Source organism: Nasonia vitripennis, chromosome 4, assembly GCF_009193385.2.
Source record: "Nasonia vitripennis strain AsymCx chromosome 4, Nvit_psr_1.1, whole genome shotgun sequence".
In the NCBI taxonomy this organism is placed as follows: Eukaryota; Metazoa; Arthropoda; class Insecta; order Hymenoptera; family Pteromalidae; genus Nasonia; species Nasonia vitripennis.
The window spans coordinates 3,524,065-3,543,940 of NC_045760.1; the positions used below are offsets into that span (position 1 = coordinate 3,524,065).

General features: G+C 45.1%; 3 protein-coding genes across 6 annotated transcripts in view; all 3 read right to left on the reverse strand.

The window, feature by feature from the left end:
• Positions 1-1,904: 1,904 nt before the first annotated feature.
• Positions 1,905-3,515, reverse strand: LOC100113925 (splicing factor U2af 38 kDa subunit). The gene is made up of 5 exons (XM_001606110.4): positions 3,302-3,515; positions 3,060-3,147; positions 2,911-2,977; positions 2,543-2,831; positions 1,905-2,431 (listed from the first exon to the last, which is right to left on the reverse strand). The coding sequence occupies exons 1-5, from the start codon at positions 3,343-3,345 to the stop codon at positions 2,191-2,193; spliced, it is 729 nt and encodes a 242-aa protein (XP_001606160.1). The 5' UTR covers positions 3,346-3,515; the 3' UTR covers positions 1,905-2,190.
• Positions 3,516-3,687: 172 nt separating this feature from the next.
• Rpb7 (RNA polymerase II subunit 7) lies at positions 3,688-5,009 on the reverse strand. The gene is made up of 5 exons (NM_001143908.1): positions 4,871-5,009; positions 4,525-4,794; positions 4,401-4,451; positions 4,181-4,318; positions 3,688-4,107 (listed from the first exon to the last, which is right to left on the reverse strand). The coding sequence occupies exons 1-5, from the start codon at positions 4,880-4,882 to the stop codon at positions 4,057-4,059; spliced, it is 522 nt and encodes a 173-aa protein (NP_001137380.1). The 5' UTR covers positions 4,883-5,009; the 3' UTR covers positions 3,688-4,056.
• Positions 5,010-5,424: 415 nt separating this feature from the next.
• LOC100119000 (POU domain, class 2, transcription factor 2) overlaps positions 5,425-19,876 on the reverse strand; it is a 101,304-nt gene continuing 86,852 nt past the window's right edge. The window contains exons 5-10 of one of the 4 annotated variants that reach the window (XM_032598926.1): positions 14,849-14,985; positions 13,357-13,686; positions 11,345-11,410; positions 10,891-11,210; positions 10,522-10,818; positions 5,425-10,151 (exon numbers count right to left, since the gene is read on the reverse strand). In XM_032598926.1, coding sequence (XP_032454817.1) covers positions 9,860-10,151; positions 10,522-10,818; positions 10,891-11,210; positions 11,345-11,410; positions 13,357-13,686; positions 14,849-14,985 — 1,442 coding nt within the window. In that variant the 3' untranslated portion in view covers positions 5,425-9,859. The remainder of the gene's footprint in view (positions 10,152-10,521; positions 10,819-10,890; positions 11,211-11,344; positions 11,411-13,356; positions 13,687-14,848; positions 14,986-19,876) is intronic. The other 3 variants (XM_008213133.4, XM_032598927.1, XM_032598928.1) reach the window with 3 other exon arrangements.

Here is a 19,876-nt window from a genome sequence, read left to right on the forward strand (position 1 = left end):
CTGCTGACGACTCACGGAGCGAGTTGGCAGATTGCCGGGATTAATTATAGCCTCTCTCTCTCTCTCTCTCTCTCTCTCCGATTTCAATCGCGAATTTCTCCCTCGAATCCCACTTTTGGCAGCGATTTTTCCTCTATGCTCTCTCGATATGCAAGCGCGGAGTCGTTTGACGGTTAAATGAATACGCTTAGCGCGCGGTGCGGATTTCACACCGTCGCGCTGACAGTTATCGCCGCTCAGCGCGTCGAGCTTGTACGTCTGAATTTCAATGTTATATTTAAAGACAGTAAGCGATTTTCTCCTCTCCCGAACCCACGCGCACGTGTATACTGGATAAAAAAGAAAGTTGGCGCGGAGGCTGTTCTCCCTCTGCGCCGAGCCTTTAATTAAAATACTTGTTGCGAGCTATCGTCGGTATAAAGTGCACACAGCAGCAGCAGCGGACAGCGTAGTCCCCGCTTTCGCTTATAATCTATCGGGAATCGCGGGCACGCGCCGTTTTCATTTTTCGCGCATCAATACTGTTTCCTTTCAATTTTCCGCATCGATGCAGCGCAGCGCGCCTTCAAAGGGCGCCTTCGCCGCGTCGCTGGCTAAACTGTTTCCGATAGACCGATCAAGCCATCGACTCTCTAATAACACAGCCCTCTCTCTCTCTCTCTCTCTCTCTCTCTCTCTCTCTCTCTCTCTCCGGCTGCAGTATCGAGCGAACACAAAGGGGAGTCGCCGGCCATTAAGGCCTCTCTCGCGAAAAAAGTCGCTGGACCTGCAGTGATTCCGTGAATCCCAATGCAGGTGTTCCGGCAGCTGCAATCACGACGACCGCCATCTGCCCCGTGCGCTGGCTCGCGCGCAGTTTTACGGGCGCCAATTAGACGTGTACACCGAAACACGTGCCGCGAGCTGCTGCACACGCCGGCGGTTCTTGCTCGTTTTCGCCTTCTTCTCTTCTTTTTACTTTGCTCTGCGGGAAGCGGAGAGAGGTACTTCTTGTCGTCGTTTTTTTGCGACAGTTGGCCGGTACGAGCGCCGTTGTTGTTGTTGTTGTTGTTGCAGGGCTGCATACGCGAGGGCATTTTTCTTGGGACGTTAACGTGTATGAGGCGTAATTTTTACGCTTCGCTGAGCAAGACGCCGAGTGCTTTATTTCTCGTGTTTGTCATGGGAATGCAGAGCTTTTTTTTCTTTTTTTAAATGTTTTATAGAGGTTCGGAGTGAAATTCTATCTTCTGATTACTTCGTATTAAGAGCAGTGTCATGACTATGTATGAGCGAAATTATTAAAATACTTAAGAGGGTATTACGCAAGAGGGTTTCCATTTCCTGGTTGAACTCACGGAGGCCCTTTAACTTTCAGCGTCAGGTGGTCAGCGCAAAATTTACGCAGACCGACTGACTATATATAATATGTAGGATGTACCTTTTTATACTAGAAGCCTCTATGCGTTGAACACCTCGATTAATATTTTTATGGGGCATTACTCGTGAAAAGCGCTTTGCAAATGTTCGTAACGACGACGTGCAATTTTAAAGCCGTAAACTTTTTATTTAGCACTAACTTGCTTGTTTTTAAATGTTCTTATACGAGATTAGAAAAATTAACAAAAAGCGTATCTTATAAATACTCAAATGCCAACTCACACAGACAAATTAAATTTTTCGAATCTTCGCTGACATCTTTGCGTCGTATTCACAACACTGAACTCATATTTACATGACCGAAGGATTCTACGTTAATATCAGCTGGTATACCACTCCTCGATATAAGCCCTACTGCTATAAAGATACGATACCAACAGTTGGTAAGATACAGTACTGTAATAACACATGGACTTGAAGTTAGTAAAATTTTTGTTGCTTACTTTTAGAATTAGAACCAAGGTATTTGAGTAAATCGACAAAAATTTAATTGATTACTTGATGGATGGTCACATTTATTTCACAATATCAAAATTTATCCCAATTACTCAACTTATTTTACAGTATTGTACACAATACAAATCATTCACGATTGATTATATTAGATAAATTCATACTCAACTAAAAATACGCATTTTTATTACTTCACAGTTTGTACTGCATTGCTGTTTAAAACTTTTACCTGTCTTTATGTGTCAATGTCTGATAACTCGGTAAAATGAGCATCAAGAGCAGCTCGCCAATCGAATGAAGTCAAAATTAATTATTTGTTTAATAACGTCCAGAACGACCGTCCCTTCCCTCTCTTCCCTTGCGATCACCTCTGCCCTTAGATCGGGATCTACGATCGCGTGAGCGCGATCTGCGCTTGCGATCACGTTTCGGAGATTTCGAGCGTGATCGTGATCTGCCTTTGCCGCCACCCTTCTTGCGACTGTACAAGTAGCGTCGTAAATCTCTAGAGATTGGTTTCAGATGCATGAAATTGCAGAATCCTGATCTGGTGCACTCCCTGGAAAATATTTGCATTAGTTTTTGTCGAAACAAGTTATCTAACATATTATGTAATCATTGATCCGTTTTCAAAATGTTGTATCTATGATCATAGAATTAAGAATCTTACCCCATTTCATATTGCCTGCAACAGGCCTCTCGAAAGTCTGTTACAGGCGATAGTTCTGCGTAAACAGGACGGCCTCCGAACCATCTGTTGTTCAGATCATTGACAGCCTTTTCAGCATCTTCTTCTCTTCTGAATTTGATGTAAACATTTCCAACAAGATGATCTCCCAAATTGTCACAAACATTCATTTCCTCTATTTCACCATATTTATCTTCGCATTCGACAAAAACATCCTCGAAGAAATTGTCATAATGCTCCTGCATTTCCTCGTCAGAAACATTTGCTACCACTGCAAAGAACACACGATTTAGTTAGTATTTTTTCAACTTTCAAAGTAAAGATTAAATTAATTTCAATAATTTACTTACAGTGAGAGCCATCAGCACTTTTTGCAGAATTTTGAGGGTTTACGTAAAGGTTTTGAAGTAAACATGTCTGGAAAATGAAAGCATCCCGATTAAGCACTTGCAAATCTCGAAGAATACGTAGATATGAAAAGAATTGTATAAAACCATACCTGGCTGAAAGTTGGTTTGTTGTGGATTCTGGAGCAACGATCTCCATGTCGGCACGCGCCGATTTTAAAATAAAAGGAGCAGTTGACCCTGTAAAATTCAAAATGGTTATAGAAGCGTTGTTCAAATATCACTTTAACGATAAAAATAGTAAAGGTTTCTTAGTAAAAATGCCACAAAAGCCAGTTTAAAAGAAAACTTAACCTCAAAGTTACGAATACACGCAAGCCTTGAAAATACTCACTTGTCTTTCTCGGTTCCGAAAATCGATGCCAAATACTCGGCCATGGTCTTCTTCTACGGAATACTTTCCAGTTACTATAAGTTTAAAATTGTTGTTGCTTTAAGGAGATCGATGAACATTCAGAGCGTCACTAGCTCTCACGACGACGCCATTTATACTCGATACCCCGCTCTGCCGTTTGCACAGTCCACTCGTCAATCGACAACTACCTCTACTGGTTCTACTATATCTATATAGAATTGTGCTTCTCCCAGTGCTGCGCATGCGCACAGTTCTTCAAAAGTTTATGAACTTCGTGTGAAAGTTGGTAACACGATGCATGCGCGAGATTTGGAACAGAAACATTCTTAGCAAAAAAATAATAAATAATAAAAAAACTATTGAAATTTTGTTTATACAAGCGTTTTCCGTTTTTTTATAAACTCCCTTTATTATGTAAAATGTACAATTATTCTATATTTGGGATTGCGCCGATTTATAGAACTTTAATCTTATTCGACATGAGGTTTTCATTTGAAATACAGTTTTGAATGCATATTTATGTAACATAGTATGTCTGCGTCTGAATCTTAGTTTGTGTCAACAAATTTACATATAAAATGCTATATGCATAAGAAACTAATATTATTTTCTAGATCAATATACTTATATTAACTGAAATCAATCATCACTAATGTAATAAAAATAATGTTTTAATTCTTCTAAGTATTTATAAATGAAGAAAATGGAATTTCATCTTGTAATATGAAGATAAATCAATTACAAACAAGACCCAAGTAATCATCCATCAATGTTCCGATTGCAAACTGAAAAAGATATTTGAATATGAGTTCAATGTTATTGCAGAATAATAAAGTGTTTACATTAAAGAGATCTTACAATTCCAGTGGCATCGACTCTTGTACCAACAATTTTCAATCTTATCTCGTCATCAGCTTGAATCACAACATCCTCATCTTTGGATTTATAGCACGGTGGGTTTACATTTGGGCAAAACTGCATATCAGCTGGTATCGACTGAAACATATTTTATAATAAAAATTGATATTACTTTCAAAAATTAAACAAATACATCATAATAACACAGAAAATTGCATACATGGTGTGAGATAAAGCACGATAAGGGTCCAATCTCTGCAAACATGCCCACCTGTAAATAACAATGGTCTTAAGTATACTCAAGATTACAAAAATATTTTGACTGTACACGACAATCATCTTACCTTGTTAACTTGTGTGACAATACCATCTAAGACTTCTCCTTTAAAAGGTCGGAAGACAATTGCCTTATATTTGACAGGATACACGACAAACCCTTGTCCTGGTTGGATAATCCCAGCACCGATATTGTCAATTGTTGTGACCGCAACAACAAATCCATACTTTCCAGTACAATTTCCTTCTACCTCCGTGTATAATTTTTGTTTAACTGTGTCCAGCAGTTGTGGCCCAAAGTATCTGGGATGGAGAAGGATCTCGTGTTCCAGAGATATCTAAATAATATAAAATTGAGTGCTATTACATTGTTTGAAAAAAAAAAAAATAATAAAAATAGCTCTTTTTACTTACGTGATAAAACATTTTATAGTTTTAAATGATAGAATATTTTGCTTTAACTAATTCCTAAAGAGATGATGCTTAAATTAGGATAAATCATGCATAAGTCACGGACATAACAACTCGCGCTTGTTGATTGTACGATATATTCGAGGTTATATTTGTCCCTCCAAGCGCCATATACAAAAATGCCGACGCGGCGGCTAGCTTCCAATATTTTACCGACTGGGACTGAGAAACTCATAGCGCCATCTGTTCTTGATAATATCACTGTATGATACCTGCAGATCACGTGTTTACCGTCGAATAAGAGTTTGATTTTCTATGTACCGTTAATCAATAAAAGTAGGTATGAAGTTGTAGATCATCTGATAATGTCGGTAATATTTGAAAATATAACGAACCCCTTCAACATAGGGACATATATTGTATTATTTTAGTAAGACGTAAGACGAGCTAAGCGTAGCCTTAATTTTACTGCTCAGAACGTAAAACTTTTATTTAACGTAAAAATTAGACATAATTTAGGAAACTGGAGGCAAAGAATAAAACACAGAGGAATATTATATTATCTATGACGCAGTTTATTATACAATTACAGTGTATTACTAATTGTATAATGGTAAGTAGTAATAATAATGGTAATAATAATTGTTATAATATTGTTGCGTACCTAGATGTTAACATTAACGTTTTTTAAGAATGATATGATTTTGTTTATACATCGATGATTTCCATCGAGTCTCATAAAACCTTACAATTAACTTCAAGATTTTTCATCCCTTTTTCTTTTTTTAATTAAAAAGAATATCAGTTTGAGTCCACCGCTTGCTTAGTATCAATCTTGCACGTATTTAAAAAAAAAACCTTAAATTCGGTTTAAAAAGATCCTTATCATAAGTTCTTTATCTCATCTAACATACACAACTTACGGTTGTCGCAAAAAATCTCAACTTCCAAAGACAATCGAAATTTTCAGTAAAAAATATTTCAACTTTTTCAGATTGAAATCAATGGTTTTTGCTCTAAACCTTTTACAATTTTTAGGAAACTCGTTATACCGTGCTCTCTCTCTTTTCGAAAAACTCGATTATTCTCAAATTCACCATAGTTTTTCTTCCTTACAATTTTTTTTGTTTTGTTTGACTATGTTTTTTTTCTTCATTTTTTGTTTGTTGAATAAAAAAGACATTCGTCCGTATTTTTTATTACATATCATATCCTCGCATTCATACTTCGACTTTTACACGTAGTACACATTAAATCTACCGAAAAGTTGACTAACCATTTGTTTGTGTCTTAATTTTCGAAAAACGTTACAGTTGCTTAATAGTCGTCTACTATTGGTATACCATCGTCTCGTCGCAATTATTTAGCGAGACACTTTTTTTTCTTAAAACATCTAAGAGTTCGCGAAATAATACATCAAATGGCGAATACGTTACTCCATCATCTACTCGATTACTTCATATTTACAGTCAATAAAGTGACGGCAGGACGGTGGCGCAATTAACACGTGAAAATTTCTAAAACGACTCAACGATGTGACGAACAATCATTCCTGTTTTGCGGCTACACCATGGCTTGGCGCTACTTTTTCCTCCGTACACCTGCAGACTAACTTGCAAATAAGAACATGTGTTTATAAAAACGAAATAATCACGTTATTTCACCGCCGCAAGCACCACATAGTATTCTTTCGCAAATATACATAAATTGCACATAAATCCAGTTAAATCATAGAAAACGAGAAAAAAAGAATAAGAGGATATCGCTGATAAATAATAAGAGAGGGACAGAAAGGTGAGGAGAAAATTAAAAAAACTCAGCAAATCAACTGAAATCTTTGTAGCGTTTTATTCTCAAATAATAAAAGTTAAAATGTAATGGAAATAATATTAATAATAAAAGAAATAATAATATTAATAATATAATAATAATGATAGTAATAATTGCTAGAATAATAATTCTATATCGACCATGGGATACGCTGTCATGTTGCACGAAGTGCAAGAGATGGAAGAGGGGCTTAGGGGACATATCGGAAAATCTACGCAATTGTTTAGTTTTTTTTTCACTCGCTCGTACTCTCCACATATCTTTCTTTAGCTTGCTAATAGTATATCGACACAAGTGTCACACCATATTTCTCTTCTAGCGCGAAAAAAATCGTGCTCCACGCCTCATAACTGTTCTCTTCGGGTCCTGCGTTTCCTTTCTCTTTTTTTCGTCTCGTACATTGTGCACATGCGTGACTTCGCACGTCGCTTAGGAACTTTTTTAAATTCTCTCGGTTTTTTCAGTTTTCCTCGATTTTACTCGCCGCGCGCTCTCTACGGTTTGGGCCCATGAGAAGTCGCTGCACCCCTCGCCTATGTAAAAACGCCTCTCTTCCCTCTTCTCTTCGTCCTCGCCCTCTTGCGTTCTCTCTTGCATGCAGTATAAGCTTACTATAGTCGGAATAATAATGTACAGCTTAAAAGACGGCGATGTCGCATCGCTTCTGTGATGCCCTCGTCGTTCGTATTTTTTTACACGTTTGACACCGTGCAGTGCGAATCATTCATTGTCTAACGATCGAGAAGCGAATATGAGGAGAGAAGAGAGCTTCGAAAATAAAAATTCACATTAATGTACACAATACGCTCGGCTTTCCCCGTCTCCTCGTCTTCGATCTTTAAAGCGATGCTCGTGCGACAATGCAGCGAATCGCGACGTTGATACATAATATATATATACACTCAGCCGTTCTCCCAGGATAATTCGCGTCAACTCTAAAATCGATAATCGCGCCCTAACTATTTACAATACATTCAATAGATTTGCATACATAATCTGTATATGCATATTTATAAAGACGATACGTTCCATACGCGAGTCTATATCCGCAATCGTGTGCTCATAATGTTTGTTTTTTTGTCTCATTTGTTTATTTTTATCGTTTAAATTGCTATTTATAGTTACTCATAAATATATTTATTTATATAATCACACGCACACTTGCTTGTACACACACGCACGCGTACGTATCTGCACAGAAGTTTAGATCATAGCCCTTGGTTTTTCCATTTTTCATCTCCGCCTCGCGGCGAAGCGATAATATATAATATATTGTGCCTTACGAACTACGTGTATACTATTTATCGTATGCGTTCGACGCGCGCATCTCTTCCTGATTCTACCGTTTAAAGCGCCCATCGCGTATATAATATTTCGACCAGTTGAGCTCACGGCGAAACTCTGTATTTGTCTGATTAGTGTAGGTATCCCTTGCAACTGTCGTTAAAAAGAAAAAGTGCTGTGTATTTACACGTAAGACTTATATATAAATATGGATATGTGAGGGTTTGTTGTATCTCGTTTCCATTAATACACGCGTTTAAAAACTTAGCCACGGGGCGAACTGTCAAATTGTCTCTGTTCTGTCGTTTCTCCGGCAAAACGTACGTGACCCTGTTTTAAAAAGAGGCCGAAAATCAAGAAATTCGATACTATTGAAATCTTGGCTTTGTTAAGATTCGATCAGCTACTTTTTTTTTGTTCCGTTTCATCGTTATTTCGTTCCTTTTAAAATGCACACACGTAATGGGCGAAAAATGGGCAACCTCTACTTGCGCGATTCCCATGCGTTATATACTAGAGAAAAGAATCCAAAGGAGTGAAAAAACTCAAGTTTGTTCCCTTTTCTCGAAAATTTGTTTCTTTTCGTGTGTAAAAATCCTCGAAAAAAGCGTGGACAAAAATGTTTCGATCAACGTGCCGCCTCGTTTTACGGACAACTCGTTTCTGCTTATACGCGTATTTACAATGTGTATTAATTATAGTAAATGTAATTACAGTCACTGCTTTAGGAACTTTGTACTCGTGGATGACTTCGAGCATAACGACGATAAGATCACGACGAAAGGGAATTTCACAATTTACTGAATGAATCGTTGTAAAATTTAGCTTAGTAAAGCGTCGATATTCTCGAGAGTCTCTCGCACATCTTGAAAAGTTCGTTGCGCCGCGCCGAAACAAAACTCTCTTCAGTTTACGATAACCATTACGTCACGTACCTTCGTTCATTTCTTTATTTACGGAACTAAAGTTAACGATCATTTCAGGGGCCGGTGTACAGTGGATGTTGGAAGTACGGCGACTCCGATGAAAAATATCAGGCAAATCGTTTAAAGGAAGTAGCGCGCTTTCATTTTCTTTATTCTGCAATTAGGCCGAAAGATCTTGCACGATCGTCATCGGGCGAAAATGCAGACGAAACGTTGAGTGTCGCTTGCGATCTTCGTCCATGTCACATTGAGAATCACTGCCAGACCTTTCGCCTAACCGACTTTTATATAAAACAGCGATATATTCATAAATAAACGTAAAATAATTTCCCCTAATTATTTACAAAAAAATCGTCGTTATCGTTCGTATATTATCTCAAATGCTGACTGTATTCGTTAATAAATCTTTGTCTTCATTCCAATACTTTGAAAAATAATAGCAGCGACGACTATAATCTCTCTTTCTCTCTCTCTCTCTCTCTCTCTCTCTCTCTCTCTCTCTCTCTCTCTCTCTCTCTCTCTCTCTCTCTCTCTCTCTCTCTCTCTCTCTCTCTCTCTCTCGTGATGATCGAATTTTTGGTGCTTCGCCGTCCGCTGCTCTCCCCGCGGCGTATCGACAATCGAAAGTCGACGAGAGAATACCTCGTGACGGCCACAACGTTCGTCCTATTTACAAATAATTGTAGAGCCTTCGTTAAAAAAACGCTGTCGCCGTCACGTCTCGATCCCGATCGATCGAACGCCTAGAGAGCCGGACGCAACGCTCAGAGCGAGTGCCTCCAACGCAAGCGGAAAGGAGGACACTCTACACATCCCGAGAACGAATGATCCCGAATTAGTGATAAAAGTCCGGTAGATTGCACAATCGTCGCGGTTGGTGATGCTGATGCGGCTGCTGGAGTTGATGCTGGCGGTAGAGAGCCGTGGACTCGCCGGCTGGCTTGACCTGCTGTCACTCGTGGACGGAGGACTTGGCGCCGTGCGGGTGTCCGTAGCCGCCGCTGCCGGCGCCCGAGGCCGCCACCAGGGCCAGGGGCAGAGGCGAGCCCAGCGGGGTCGAGTGCGGGTGCTGGCCGCCTCCGAGAGCCGGCGACGAGTGCGTCGTCAGGGCGAGGGGACTGCTGGACATTGTGCTGGCCAGCGAGGCGAAGACCGAGGGCGCGGGCGATGCCATCGTCGGACTGCCCATCGCTGCTGTCGGAGGATTGATGCGCTTCTCCTTCTGCCGCCTGTAATAGGGAGTGCTGAATTTAGCATAATTTGCCCAGAGGTTCAGAGCTCGGGTGTCAATGGTGGAGTCCCGAGAGGCGGGGAGAAGAGTCGAGAGTTTGTCGTTACTTTTCTCGAGAAGTCGAAATTGCAAGGCAGCTTTGCATATTCGGACGGGAAGATCGTAAAACGCCGAGCGCTTCCGAGAATCTTCCCATATGAATGCACACACAGAGATCGAGAAAGGGAGTATAGCATGGGAAGAAGATACGGTGATAAGCGGGCGTGTAGAGGCCAATGGGAAGAATAAAAGATTTTACGTCCAATCGTAGAACGGCGAATAGTAAAATGATAAATATCGAGAGAGAGAGAGAGAGAGCCGGTCGTTTCTAGAAATGAAATTACCTGTTGCAGAACCAGACCCTGACCACTTCCTTCTCCATGGCGAGACTGTCGGCGAGAATGGTAATTTCCTCGGAAGTCGGCTTGGGATTCTGAACGAATGCCTTCTCCAAGGCGACGCGGACGCTCGTCTCGATCGAGGTCCGCTTCTTCCTCCGCCTACCGATCGCCTCCGGGGTCGTCATCGGATTCGACAGCGAGTTCGGGTTGTTCAGCGAGTTGTCCGCGTCCTCCAGCCACTTTTGCAGCAGCGGCTTCAGCTTGCACATGTTTTTGAACGACAGATTCAGTGCCTCGAACCTGTGAATTCGGCATTCGTTACGTCACCGGACTCGTTGGGTTTTTAAAAATTTTTCCTCGCTCGAAACTCACCTGGAGATGGTCGTCTGTGAGAAGTCGTTTCCGTAGAGCTTGCCCATGGCGAGGCCGACGTCGCCCTGGGTGAAGCCGAGCTTGATCCTGCGCTGCTTGAACGTCTTGGCGAACTGTTCGAGCTCCTCGAGGTCGGTCGTCTCCTCGGGTGAGGGTTCCAGTCTCGCGGCCGAGGGTTTCACCGCGGGTGGCGTTCCCGGGGGTGGGGGCGAGCGCTGCTGTTGCACCGTGTTACGTCCGCCGCCTCCGCTGCTCTGCAGCGCCTGCTGCTTCTGCAGAGCTTGGAGCTGTTGCGCCGCCTGGGCTACCGCTTGCTGTACCTGCGGATGAAACGACGTTTTTGTTATTACTCTTCCCCGGAGTCGAATAGAGGCTGTTGGGGTTGACTACAACGGTGTATGCGGGACCGACGCGACTATAGTATAAAGTATATATTCATGCCTAATGATAGTACCTGCATGGACTGCGAGTGCGGGTGACTTGATCTCTGAGTGTAGCCACCGCCACTCTGCAACAGCCCCTGCAACGTTTTACACACTGTGGTCAGAGCGAAGTGCAGGCATTGGGGATCATCGCATTCAGATAAATTACTCATTCAAACTCAATCGGGAAGCGCGTGACAGAGCCATCAAATTATACGCGACGCGACGGAGATGGGACGACTCCGATATACATATACATATACCTGAGAACTACTGTATTACACATAATAGGCAAAGGAGTCGCGCGTGCGGCGGCGCAGCAGGTGAGAGAGCCTTTCCAATCGATTATCTTCACCCTTTCGAAAATGCAGATGCGGCAAGCCGAGATCGAGATCCTCCCGGAAAGCCCACGTGTGTACTTCTCTTTATACACACGCATCTACGGCGTACGTATATATAGAGAAGGGTCGTAAAAACGCAGAAACACCCTTCGCCTCTCTCGGCGCTCTATAAAAAGGGTTCCGACTTTTCCTACTCCGTGTACGATACTTTATGCTTATTTATGTATAGACACCCCATGGAATTACTTTACATCTCTCGCTGCCACGTGTCGGGATCCGCGCGCGTGAATAGCTGAATATATCCACACACACACACACACACACACACACACCTCCGTGTGTATACGAGGCGGCGCAGGTATTTTTACGGGCGAAAAAGGGTGAGCGACGAGTCGGCGCATTTTTAATAGAATGGTCGCGTGTCGCTATTCAAATGGGGTGAGCTGCTTGACTCGACTCTGACGCGGCGGCCACACGGGGCGGGATCGATCCGTCATGCATAATATAATGTATACCTGAGTGTCGCCTAATTCGCCGGGACCTGCTAATTCCGTTTGAATTATGACGCCGCGCAAGCAAGTGCAGCTCGTTTACGCACGTGATATTGAGCGTATCTGAGGTTCTGTAATCCTCGAATCGAAATTCACGCAGCGCAACGCTAAACTCTAAAAGCCTCATTTTCATGATAATTCGCACACCCCAAAGCCACAGCCGCATCGCTATTCCGCGCGCCGCAGCGAATTCCGGAAAAAAGCGCCTGCAGAAAGGAATTAGCATTTCAAAGCGCGGAGAGACAGAGAGAGAGAGAGAGAGAGAGAGAGAGAGAGAGAGAGAGAGAGAGAGAGAGAGAGAGAGAGTAGGCCATCGGTACATAATATACACGAAAAGAAGAGAGAAAAATCAACGCCGGCTGCTGCACAGCCGGAAAATCCCTAATCCGCTTGCTTAACACGCGTCTCTCTCTCACTCGATCAACGACTGCGGATAAAAGGGGTTCGGCACGCGCGAACGTGAGGAAGCTACTTCTTCTCCTTATGTTGCCGGCGGCGGGGAGAGGCGAAACTTATGTGTGCCGTCTTCGTCCCCGCGCGCTGTGCAGCCCTCCGTATAGCCACGTGTTGGGTAACAAAGGTGAGCACAAGGTGCCTCGCTCGCTCGCTTTCGCCCTTAACGAATCGCCTCTGCAGCGGAGCGACCTTTTTCAAAAGACCAGCGACGACTACTACTGCCATTAAATCCGCCGGGCGCAAAGTCGTTTTGTTGCTTTTTATCCGGGACCGCCAGCTCGTACGTGTATGCACGCGCGTATGTATACAGAGAGGAGAGAGAGAGAGACTATAGAAAAGCGCTTCGTAAATCTCGAGCTTCTCGGGACTATGCAGCGGCCGATGCATAAACGCCGGATTCTCGTGTGTGTAACAGGAGCGCTGGTCTTACGATCATCGCGGCGTTTTTTTCTTCCTCCGCTTTCGGAGCCGACGAGCAGCGGGGAAGATCGATAATTGTAGATATTTGATGAATCGGTCCGGGAAAAAAAAACGATTGGGAGAAAAAACGCGGATAGAAGAAAGGAAAATTCTTCTGAGAGACCGGCGCCGCTTTGAATACAACGAGGGTGAGCGTAATGAACGAAAATATCGTTCTCACGAGGCGAAAAACAACTTCACTCGATCTATAAGCGATATAATTCGTCGCGAACTCACCTGATTCTGAAGGAAGAACTGCGCCTGGGCGGGCAGCTGTCCAGCCGCGGGGTTGGCCTGCTGGAACATGGCAAACTGCTGGAGCTGCTGTTGTAGCGACTGTTGCTGCTGCTGGAGCGTCGAGGCCAGAGCCTGGATCTCCTGGGGACTGAGCGCCCCGAGCGAGCCGTGCATCAGCAACTGCTGACCGACCAGCTGGGCCGCCAGGGCTGCCTGCGAACTGTTACCCGCGTGCTGGCTACCGGTCAGCTGGCTGCTCACCCCCGACGACGGCGAGGATGCGCTGCCACTCGTGCCGCTGCTGCTGTTGCGCTGCGAGACGTCGGTTACCTGCGAAGTTGAGTAATACCGTGTTTGATAATTCCTGTATGGGCTTCGGCAAGATTTATTGGGAGGAAGCTGCTGCAGACGCAAAGACGCTGGACCGACGTCTTTTCAGAACGGTTTAAACGCAATTTCACCGTGACGCCGTATACACACACACACGCGTGTAGTCGATCGAAAATCAGAGCGTTCCACCCTCGGCTAATACATTTCGCGCGGAGCGAGCAAACGCTCGAACAAAGCGGCTGTTTACACTCGGCTAGGCGCAGGATATTGGTCACTTCGGTTCCTCCTGCGCTTTTGTGCTTTATATAAAACCCGCCCCAGCGTTCTTCCCTTCTTAGCCAGCTTCTTCTTCTTCTTCGGCCTACGCCTGTACTTTGCTCCGATATTTATTTCTCAAATATTGAATCTCATCCGCATTTTTTATACGCGCGTACGGCTCTTGTCTTTCGCGTGGATCGGGAGTTTTTTTTTTTTGCTATACCTGACAGATGGTCACTTCCGCGGGATCTTTTTCTGTTTACCGAATTTTTTTTCTCCCATATACGGAGGATCGAAAAAATTCCTTTGATGCTGGCGCTGTATCCGCTGGAATATTGAATTAGACGTAATAACGGCGATTAATCGGCGAAATTCGACGGCTCTCCCCGAAATCGTACCATTTGCATGTCGAGAAATAATCCGGCAGAGCGAACACCACCGACAACACAAATACACATCGTGGGAAGTCCGGTTCGCCACACCTACGACAAAACAGAGAGTCGAAGAGAACACAGGTCGACCGCAGAGAGCGATAATCATCTCCGGCGCGTAATTTCTCGCGTGGGCCTAACCGGCGACGGTGGCCCGCTCGGAATGTCGTCACCTGTTGGATCGTAATTAGCCGGACCTAATTTGCTTCCGACCACCTGCCCGCACACGCACAATGTGCTATATATACACACCGTATTCTCGCGGACCCCAAGTCACTCTGATTGCCGGTGTAGTATGGAGTCGGTTCCCTTGACCGTCGGCTCTATTCATGCGCTATGCCGCTGCCCTTTTTTTCCTATGCGCGTTGTTATGTATACGTCATCGCGTGTGCGAGAATTATACAGAACGAGGGGTAGGTACGTCGCGTGTGTTTGTTTTTTTGTCTCGCGTGAATAACGCGCAGGTTACTTACCAGGTTGAGGGCCTCTCGGTCCGAGTCGATCGAGTCGTGGTCCAGGTGGACGTCGTTGCCGTCCTGGACGTCGCTCGCGATACTCCGGTCGTCGCCGCTGAGATCGGCACCGTCCACGTCACCGTGTAGGTCGGCATCTGTAATCAGGCGAAAAATTGTCCCCCTTAACAAACTGTCTTTTTCTTTATAAAAAGTTAAGTGGTTGGAGGATTCGCTTGAATATAGACATATTCTGCAAATTTCTCACGCGAACTCGCGTTATAAAAAGGGGGTTGCACTTGAAATCGCGATCGTATCACACTGTATTGAGGTGAACAAACCATGAAAAATCTTATGGAAAAATGCACTCTCAAACTTGCTCGTACAGTCGTTATTATTTTGCGGCCGGTACTTCCGGTGATGGTGATGCGCCCGATAGCTCGTCGGGGTGCTCGTCGCGTGGAACTTCATGTCCGCGAAGATCATCCTGGGCTCCTCCAGAAAGACCATCTTCCTAGCCCAGCTGCAGGCCTCTTCGACTGCTTCCACGCCCTTCACCCTCACATCTATCTTGCACATAGACCGTTTGCCGCGATCCAGCGCACACTCGCTTTATTATTCGCCGATAATTCCTATCTCCGAATCACAGTCCTTAATCGCGCACTCGCGCGTCGAAGCACGCGGAAAATCCAAGCGATGAAGAAACAAAAATTAAAATAAATTTAAATATTCACGAGACACTTATGAATATTCGAGAGTAGCGAGACTCGCGCGGCAGCACAGTGAACTGACGGACAGACCGACACGGAGCGAATGTCAGTCGAGCGCTGCAGCGGAGCGCGCAGTGACGCAACGGAGCAGCGCCTCGGCCCTAAAGGCTAGAACTACCCCCACCACTTGGACGGGGCCAGCCATTGGCCGCCGTCTCGCCGCGGTCCTGCCTACCACTGGCTTTGCCTCTCTCTCGCTCGCTCGTGCGCCGCGGACTATCGCGTGTATTCTACATATCTCCGTGTGTAGAAAAAACCCCTTTACCTACGAGAGCTCCCCCCTACCGTCATCGCGTGCGGCTGCGTGTATAATGCATACGCGCGCGCGTGTATCTCGCCTCCCTCGCATAACCCCTTTGATTCTAGAGAGCGAATTCGCCGGCATTGTTGTCCCTTTTTGTAAAATTTAACGCGCCGAGTTGGTCCGCTTTTTTATTGACGCCGGCTGTGTACGTGGCCTCTGCTCAACCGATTCGGCGACGGAATCGCGTAACGGCTTCCATTACAATGATTACTTCGATACGCGCCGTGTGCGGGATTAAAATTTACGGGCGGATATTTTTTATCGCTATACTGCCACTGCTGCGATATTGGCGCGCGAGCCTTGAAAGGGTGGTACTCGGTGCGCCGTTGCGGCGGGGCCGATGGCGCTTGATTCGATTTTATGGCTTATTGTTATTTAAATTTAATCGCACACTTGAATTTGTCGTCCGAGTGAACTGATTTTCTCACCATTTTTCCACTTTTATACGATAAAGCGGCACCTGGTCCCAGATAGAGACAAATAGCGTTATATCTCTGCGGCGAATCTCCGCGCAACGTGAGAACCGAATTAGGCTGAGGCGCGAAAAAGAGACTTTTAATTTCCAAAAAACTCTGGAAAAAACATACCGATGCAGGCTATACCCTCGCTGTGGGAAAAATCCGGGAGATAGCCGAGTTTTGCGGAAGGGTCAATGCACACACGGAATAAAAAACTCTCTCCGACGAGACTTTTCGCATGACGAGTCGCCGCGGCGCGTTCCCATGCAGCCTGTGTTTTGGGGTGAAAAAAGGCCAAAAAGTGAGCGATGCCCCTATAAAATCGTGCACGCGCAGGTAGCTCTCTCTCTCGCGCGACGATCTCGGAGGGGGATGAAAATCTCTCGGCTCTATGCACGCGGCTAAAAAAAGCGAGAAGAAAGGAGGAAGAATGGAAAAAAATTTCCGACAATCCGGTGGATCTCTCCGATGCATAGTATATGGCAGCACAGAGAGATTCTGGGGCTAAACTCCCCGTATTTGCTGCTGCATTTTTTCCCCTCCTACTTGCCAAGCGCGCCCCACCTTTTTTTTCTCTCTTTTTCTCTGCCGTACCTGGGATGCAGATTCCCCCGAAATCGTAAAAAAAGCCGAGTCGCGGGTCAGGTAGAGAGAGAGAGAGAGAGAGAGAGAGAGAGAGAGAGAGGCGCGTACATCCTTCGTGAATCGTGTGCGAGAGCTGCAGGGATACATATTGTAATGAGAAAAAGAGGCTAGAAAAACATTGGCCGCGCACAAAGTGCGCTTAAGGAGGATATATCCGAGGAGAATATAATATATACCCGTAAGAAATCTTGGCTCTATCGCGGTGTTATTATACGCGAAGCTCTTTGTTCGGGGGAGCGTATTTTTGAAAAATTAAATTTATCATATATTTCATGCGCACAAAGGAGAGCAAAACATGGAAACTCGTGAGAATGAGGCGCGAAGGCAGAAATTCAATGACGGCGAAAGGGTCGCTCTTTTTAAGCACTTTTTGGGGCGATTTCTCCTGGTTTAGCAGCTACTTTTCACACACACTGCACACACCCTTTGCAGCCGCGCATAGGAGCTAGTTACGCGGCTCAAGAAAGCGCACGCTAGTATAAGCGATCGAGAAAAGAACGTTAGGACTTTTTTATCCAGCTGCGCCCTTTCCCTAAAAGAGATGAGACGCGTAACCGTCGATTTCCCACTTTTTTCGGAGGCTGCCGCGCGCAACGTATATACTGTCGAGAGACTTTTTTACGGCGAAAAGTGCGCGTGCGAAATCGACGTCGAGAGGAGAGAAAGAGAGAGAAATACGGGACGGCCGAATGAGAGTCAACGTACGCTTTTTTCGCGGCTGTCTGTGGATTGGCGGATAGAGAGAGAGAGAGAAGAAGGAGAAAAAAGCGAGCAAACGAGGTAACAACCGTTTTTTCGTAACGGACCGAAAAGTTAGTTACAGGTACATCTAGAGAGAGAACGTCGTTGGAGGTATAGCACGGCAGAACGTTATTGGCTGACGGAAGAAGCTGCGGCACAGCGACACTTCCCCAAGGATTCTTTGTGTGAACCGTCGTACAACCGCCGAATGAAATTATAAAAAAAGGAAGAAGAGCGAGCAGCCGCTCACCCCCGGAGTGAAAATTTTCCCGCAATGAAGTCATCCCACGATCAGCGCGAGGACTGGACACGCGCGTGAATTTACGAGTGTCCGACAGATTTTCATCGCGCATCTGCGATAATCGGCCATAAAACAAACGCTTCGCGCAACAAAGAGCGGACAAATTTCCACAGTCCGTCAACGCCGACGCACGATCGCGCCATCCTCTCGGACTTTCCCAGAGCGAAAAACAAAGCTCTCGAAGGAAGAGCGCCCGGAAACGCGCGCTATATAGTATACTGTAGCGCCTTTCCATGAGAAAATGAGATATTGCGCAAGGGGGTCACAGTCTCTCTTCACCCACGCAGTAGTAGGGAAATAGCGCAGAGGGACACAATGAGATCGGCGCCGTGTGTGCGTCTATCCATCACCCACGCATTCACTCACAAATCGCAAGCTACAGCGATGTGCCCGAGGGGTCGTAGTTGCATCGCGTGTGCAGCTGGAGTCCCTCCCCCTACTCTCTCGCTCGCTTTACCCTCGATTTCTCGCTCTCCTTTTTCGACTCTCTGTGTGTTATGTGCAGTGTGGAGATCGTCGCACGCAGTGGACCTGACCGCTCGCCTTCGCCTCATTCACGCGAGGAAAAAATTGCGTGCGTCCGGGGGAAGGTCAGAGAGGGAGGATGGACGTTTTTAGTATTATAGGGGGGACGGCTGCTGCAGCGACGGTCAGGTGATATAAAAAGCCACTGTGTGACACTTGAATTCCGGATGCGCGATGATGGGAGAGCGAGACCTGTTCGCATGTGAATTTTTCAGCCGAGAGATGCTTTTTTTTTCTTAAAGTGAAAGAAGCGTTCTCACATGTATTAGAGAGAGAGAGAGAGCACCGATTTTGTAAAAAATGCTAATAAATCGTATACGCTTTGCAAAAAAAAAGAGCATCGACGAGGGCTGTCCGTTTTCTATGTATTCTCACGGTATTATTGTTTTTTAATTTTCAGACATTACGTCGCGTCGTGCTCCCACGGGATCTTCCAGCCGGACAAAGACTCGGACTACCTGAATTTTCTTCGAGCGCGTCAAAATTGTACTCGTGTATACTTGCCCTCTCCGAAGAAAGCCTAGAAAATGACGTTTTTCGACGCATCGGTCACGTAATGAAAAGGCTCGCTGACATTCGAATTCAGACACGTGAACGAGCGCGGGGACCTGTTCAAATTTGAATCTTCGTACGTGACGGCGACCTGCATCGAGTTACTCGATCGAGAAATTTTCTCACCGAACTTATAAGCGCGCGCGCGCGTGTGTGTACAAAACGCCTAATTTCAGGATGACCGTATCGAAAAATTTTGCGGCTCGTTGCCGAACAAAGAAGAAAAATCTCATCAGCGCCACATTAGAGACAACAAAGCGGCGCCGCCTAATGAATAATCGTCGACGAGAGATCATCAAACACACACCGGAGCTGCGCATAGGTATATACACGTATATATCCCGAAAATTTCCCTCGAATCATCGGGAATATCGTATAATAAGCGCTTTGTCGGCCTCCCAGCACGAAAGAATAGAACTAACGAGTCCGCGGTATGGCTCCGCCCACGGATAGCCGCGAAAATTTCCATCCTCTCTTTCGGGCGCCGTGTGTCCGGTAGCTATGTTCCGAGGCGAGAAGCCAGAAAGATGAGGAGGGCGTGTATTTTTTTCCTTTGAAGCCGAAGATCTACATAAAACGTCGATTTGCCCATAGGGAAAAATCGCCGAGTCACGCGGGACTTCCTCTCGCTCGCGTGTATGGATATCGTGTTATATGCCCAGGCGTACAAAGGGAAATCGTTATTTTCACGGCTAGGCTTGATTTCGCGCTTTTCTTCCGCGCGGCTTGTGGGACGTGTTTTCTATTTATCTT

Coding starts and splice junctions, on each gene's coding strand:
- LOC100113925 (XM_001606110.4), bottom strand. CDS start 3,345: ATGGCCGAGTATTTGGCATCGATTTTCGGAACCGAGAAAGACAA. Junction 3,148..3,301: donor TTCGGAACCGAGAAAGACAA/GTGAGTATTTTC, acceptor TGAATTTTACAG/GGTCAACTGCTCCTTTTATT. Junction 2,978..3,059: donor ACAAACCAACTTTCAGCCAG/GTATGGTTTTAT, acceptor TTCATTTTCCAG/ACATGTTTACTTCAAAACCT.
- Rpb7 (NM_001143908.1), bottom strand. Junction 4,452..4,524: donor TTGTCACACAAGTTAACAAG/GTAAGATGATTG, acceptor TGTTATTTACAG/GTGGGCATGTTTGCAGAGAT. Junction 4,108..4,180: donor GAGTCGATGCCACTGGAATT/GTAAGATCTCTT, acceptor TATCTTTTTCAG/TTTGCAATCGGAACATTGAT.